General features: G+C 35.4%; 1 protein-coding gene across 1 annotated transcript; it reads right to left on the bottom strand.

Moving 5' to 3' along the window:
* Nucleotides 1–4923: 4923 nt before the first annotated feature.
* On the bottom strand, nt 4924–5277 carry LOC139868209 (uncharacterized). Its single transcript, XM_071856539.1, has one exon. The coding sequence runs from the start codon at nt 5275–5277 to the stop codon at nt 4924–4926; it is 354 nt and encodes a 117-aa protein (XP_071712640.1).
* Between the last annotated feature and the right edge of the window lie 609 nt (nt 5278–5886).

Below are 5886 nucleotides of genomic sequence, written 5' to 3'. Positions count from 1 at the left end.
GGAATGATGATTTTGTGATTTATTGTGATGCATCAAAGCAAGGTCTCGGTTGTGTATTAATGCAACGAACGAAGGTGATTGCTTATGCGTCTAGACAATTGAAGATTCACGAACAAAATTATACGACGCATGATTTGGAATTAGGCGCGGTTGTTTTTGCATTAAAGACTTGGAGGCACTACTTATATGGGGTCAAAAGTATTATATATACCGACCACAAAAGTCTTCAACACATATTTAATCAGAAACAACTGAATATGAGGCAGCGTAGGTGGATTGAATTATTGAATGATTACGACTTTGAGATTCGTTACCACCCGGGGAAGGCAAATGTGGTAGCCGATGCCTTGAGCAGGAAGGACAGAGAACCCATTCGAGTAAAATCTATGAATATAATGATTCATAATAACATTACTACTCAAATAAAGGAGGCGCAACAAGGAGTTTTAAAAGAGGGAAATTTAAAGGATGAAATATCCAAAGGATCGGAGAAGCATCTTAATATTCGGGAAGACGGAACCCGGTATAGGGCTGAAAGGATTTGGGTACCAAAATTTGGAGATATGAGAGAAATGGTACTTAGAGAAGCTCATAAAACCAGATACTCAATACATCCTGGAACGGGGAAGATGTACAAGGATCTCAAGAAACATTTTTGGTGGCCGGGTATGAAAGCCGATGTTGCTTCTAAGGTCAAAGCTGAGCATCAGAAACCATCAGGTCTACTTCAACAACCCGAAATCCCGGAATGGAAATGGGAAAACATTACCATGGATTTCATCACTAAATTGCCAAGGACTGCAAGTGGTTTTGATACTATTTGGGTAATAGTTGACCGTCTCACCAAATCAGCACACTTCTTGCCAATAAGAGAAGATGACAAGATGGAGAAGTTAGCACGACTGTATTTGAAGGAAGTCATCTCCAGACATGGAATACCAATCTCTATTATCTCTGATAGGGATGGCAGATTTATTTCAAGATTCTGGCAGACATTACAGCAAGCATTAGGAACTCGTCTAGACATGAGTACTGCCTATCATCCACAAACTGATGGGCAGAGCGAAAGGACAATACAAACGCTTGAAGACATGCTACGAGCATGTGTTATTGATTTCGGAAACAGTTGGGATCGACATCTACCGTTAGCAGAATTTTCCTACAACAACAGCTACCATTCAAGCATTGAGATGGCGCCGTTTGAAGCACTTTATGGTAGAAAGTGCAGGTCTCTGATTTGTTAGAGTGAAGTGGGGGATAGACAGATTACGGATCCGGAGATTATACAAGAAACTACCGAGAAGATCATCCAAATTCAACAACGGTTGAAAACCGCCCAAAGTCGACAAAAGAGCTACGCTGACATTAAAAGAAAAGATATAGAATTTGAAATTGGAGAGATGGTCATGCTTAAAGTTGCACCTTGGAAAGGCGTTGTTCGATTTGGTAAACGAGGGAAATTAAATCCAAGGTATATTGGACCATTCAAGATTATTGATCGTGTCGGACCAGTAGCTTACCGACTAGAGTTACCTCAACAACTCGCGGCTGTACATAACACTTTCCACGTCTCGAATTTAAAGAAATGTTTTGCTAAAGAAGATCTCACTATTCCGTTAGATGAAATCCAAATCAACGAAAAACTTCAATTCATCGAAGAACCCGTCGAAATAATGGATCGTGAGGTTAAAAGACTTAAGCAGAACAAGATACCAATTGTTAAGGTTCGATGGAATGCTCGTAGAGGACCCGAGTTCACCTGGGAGTGTGAAGATCAGATGAAGAAGAAATACCCGCATCTATTTCCAGAAGATTCGTCAACACCTTCAACAGCTTAAAATTTCGGGACGAAATTTATTTAACGGGTAGGTACTGTAGTGACCCGAACTTTTCCATGTTTATATATATTAATTGAGATTGATATTTACATGATTAAATGTTTCCAACATGTTAAGCAATCAAACTTGTTAAGACTTGATTAATTGAAATATGTTTCATATAGACAATTGACCACCCAAGTTGACCGGTGATTCACGAACGTTAAAACTTGTAAAAACTATATGATGACATATATATGGATATATATATAGTTAACATGATACTATGATAAGTAAACATATCATTAAGAATATTAACAATGAACTACATATGTAAAAACAAGACTACTAACTTAATGATTTTTAAACGAGACATATATGTAACGATTATCGTTGTAAAGACATTTAATGTATATATATCATATTAAGAGATATTCATACATGATAATATCATGATAATATAATAATTTAAAATTTCATTTGATATTATAAACATTGGGTTAACAACATTTAACAAGATCGTTAACCTAAAGGTTTCAAAACAACACTTACATGTAACGACTAACAATGACTTAACGACTCAGTTAAAATGTATATACATGTAGTGTTTTAATATGTATTTATACACTTTTGAAAGACTTCAATACACTTATCAAAATACTTCTACTTAACAAAAATGCTTACAATTACATCCTCGTTCAGTTTCATCAACAATTCTACTCGTATGCACCCGTATTCGTACTCGTACAATACACAGCTTTTAGATGTATGTACTATTGGTATATACACTCCAATGATCAGCTCTTAGCAGCCCATGTGAGTCACCTAACACATGTGGGAACCATCATTTGGCAACTAGCATGAAATATCTCATAAAATTACAAAAATATGAGTAATCATTCATGACTTATTTACATGAAAACAAAATTACATATCCTTTATATCTAATCCATACACCAACGACCAAAAACACCTACAAACACTTTCATTCTTCAATTTTCTTCATCTAATTGATCTCTCTCAAGTTCTATCTTCAAGTTCTAAGTGTTCTTCATAAATTCCAAAAGTTCTAGTTTCATAAAATCAAGAATACTTTCAAGTTTGCTAGCTCACTTCCAATCTTGTAAGGTGATCATCCAACCTCAAGAAATCTTTGTTTCTTACAGTAGGTTATCATTCTAATACAAGGTAATAATCATATTCAAACTTCGGTTCAATTTCTATAACTATAACAATCTTATTTCAAGTGATGATCTTACTTGAACTTGTTTTCGTGTCATGATTCTGCTTCAAGAACTTCGAGCCATCCAAGGATCCATTGAAGCTAGATCCATTTTTCTCTTTTCCAGTAGGTTTATCCAAGGAACTTAAGGTAGTAATGATGTTCATAACATCATTCGATTCATACATATAAAGCTATCTTATTCGAAGGTTTAAACTTGTAATCACTAGAACATAGTTTAGTTAATTCTAAACTTGTTCGCAAACAAAAGTTAATCCTTCTAACTTGACTTTTAAAATCAACTAAACACATGTTCTATATCTATATGATATGCTAACTTAATGATTTAAAACCTGGAAACACTAAAAACACCGTAAAACCGGATTTACACCGTCGTAGTAACACCGCGGGCTGTTTTGGGTTAGTTAATTAAAAACTATGATAAACTTTGATTTTAAAGTTGTTATTCTGAGAAAATGATTTTTATTATGAATATGAAACCATAGCAATTTGATTCACTCAAAACGGATTTAAAATGAAGAAGTTATGGGTAAAACAAGATTGGATAATTTTTCTCATTTTAGCTACGTGAAAATTGGTAACAAATCTATTCCAACCATAACTTAATCAACTTGTATTGTATATTATGTAATCTTGAGATACCATAGACACGTATACAATGTTTCGACCTATCATGTCGACACATCTATATATATTTCGGAACAACCATAGACACTCTATATGTGAATGTTGGAGTTAGCTATACAGGGTTGAGGTTGATTCCAAAATATATATAGTTTGAGTTGTGATCAATACTGAGATACGTATACACTGGGTGGTGGATTGATTCAAGATAATATTTATCGATTTATTTCTGTACATCTAACTGTGGACAACTAGTTATAGGTTACTAACGAGGATAGCTGACTTAATAAACTTAAAACATCAAAATATATTAAAAGTGTTGTAATTATATTTTGAACATACTTTAATATATATGTATATATTGTTATAGGTTCGTGAATCAACAGTGGCCAAGTCTTACTTCCCGACGAAGTAAAAATCTGTGAAAGTGAGTTATAGTCCCACTTTTAAAATCTAATATTTTTGGGATGAGAATACATGCAGGTTTTATAAATGATTTACAAAATAGACACAAGTACGTGAAACTACATTCTATGGTTGAATTATCGAAATCGAATATGCCCCTTTTTATTAAGTCTGGTAATCTAAGAATTAGGGAACAGACACCCTAATTGACGCGAATCCTAAAGATAGATCTATTGGGCCTAACAAACCCCATCCAAAGTACCGGATACTTTAGTACTTCGAAATTTATATCATATCCGAAGGGTGTCCCGGAATGATGGGGATATTCTTATATATGCATCTTGTTATTGTCGGTTACCAGGTGTTCACCATATGAATGATTTTTATCTCTATGTATGGGATGTGTATTGAAATATGAAATCTTGTGGTCTATTGTTACGATTTGATATATATAGGTTAAACCTATAACTCACCAACATTTTTGTTGACGTTTAAAGCATGTTTATTCTCAGGTGAATATTAAGAGCTTCCGCTGTTGCATACTAAAATAAGGACAAGATTTGGAGTCCATGTTTGTATGATATTGTGTAAAAACTGCATTCAAGAAACTGATTTCGATGTAACATATTTGTATTGTAAACCATTATGTAATGGTTGTGTGTAAACAAGATATTCTAGATTATCATTATTTGATAATCTACGTAAAGCTTTTTAAACCTTTATTTATGAAATAAAGGTTATGGTTTGTTTTAAAAATGAATGCAGTCTTTGAAAAACGTCTCATATAGAGGTCAAAACCTCGCAACGAAATCAATTAATATGGAACGTTTTTAATCAATAAGAACGGGACATTTCATACGGGGTGCCAAATCTGGCAAAGATGCCCTTCAAGAAGGTAATTACAACCCAGGCATCGTTAGTTGGTAGAGCTTTGGCTTCTGCCCATTTAGAAACGTAATCGATTGCAACGTGAATGTAAAGATTCGAATGAGATTTAGGATACGGGCCTATAAAATCAATCCCCCAAATGTCAAACACCTCACATACTTGAATGCTATGTTGAGGCATCTCATCTCTTTTAGTGATTTTTCCGTCCCGTTGGCACGCATCACAAGATTTGTAGATTCGGTGGGCATCTTTGAAAATACTAGGCCAATAAAAACCGGCCTCATAAACCTTCCTCCCCATGATTAGGGGACCAAAGTACCCACCCGTAGGACCAAGATGGCAAGCTAGCAAAATTCTCGTGCATTCCTTTCCGGAAACACACCTTCGAATTGTACCATCCGAACAACGACGAAAAAGATAGGGATCTTCCCAAAAATAGTGTTTAAGGTCACTCAAGAATTTCTTCCTCTTTCGATGTGACCACCCTTTCTCCAAGAATCCCCCAACAAAATAATTAGCTATGTCCACATACCATGGCTCGTCCACCATATCCACCTTCATGAGATACTCGTCGGGAAAATCATCATGAATACTCGACTCATGAAGGACTTCGAGATTTGGATTCTCGAGTCTAGACAAGTGGTCGGCCGCGAGATTTTCAGCACCCTTCTTATCCTGGATCTCGATATCGAATTCTTGCAAAAGAAAGATCCATCTAAGCAGTCGAGGTTTGGCATCCGGTTTCGAAAATAGGTACTTAAGAGCATAATGGGCCGTAAAAACAATAGTCTTAGACAAGATTAAGTAGGACCGGAAGTTATCGAACAAAAAAAACCACTGCAAGGAGCTCTTTTCAGTGGTAGTATAATTCAACTGTGCTCCTTGCAAGGTCTTGCTTGCATAATAGAT

Source organism: Rutidosis leptorrhynchoides, chromosome 9 (assembly GCF_046630445.1).
Source record: "Rutidosis leptorrhynchoides isolate AG116_Rl617_1_P2 chromosome 9, CSIRO_AGI_Rlap_v1, whole genome shotgun sequence".
Taxonomy (NCBI): Eukaryota; Viridiplantae; Streptophyta; class Magnoliopsida; order Asterales; family Asteraceae; genus Rutidosis; species Rutidosis leptorrhynchoides.
This window is presented reverse-complemented; position numbering and strand designations above follow the sequence as displayed.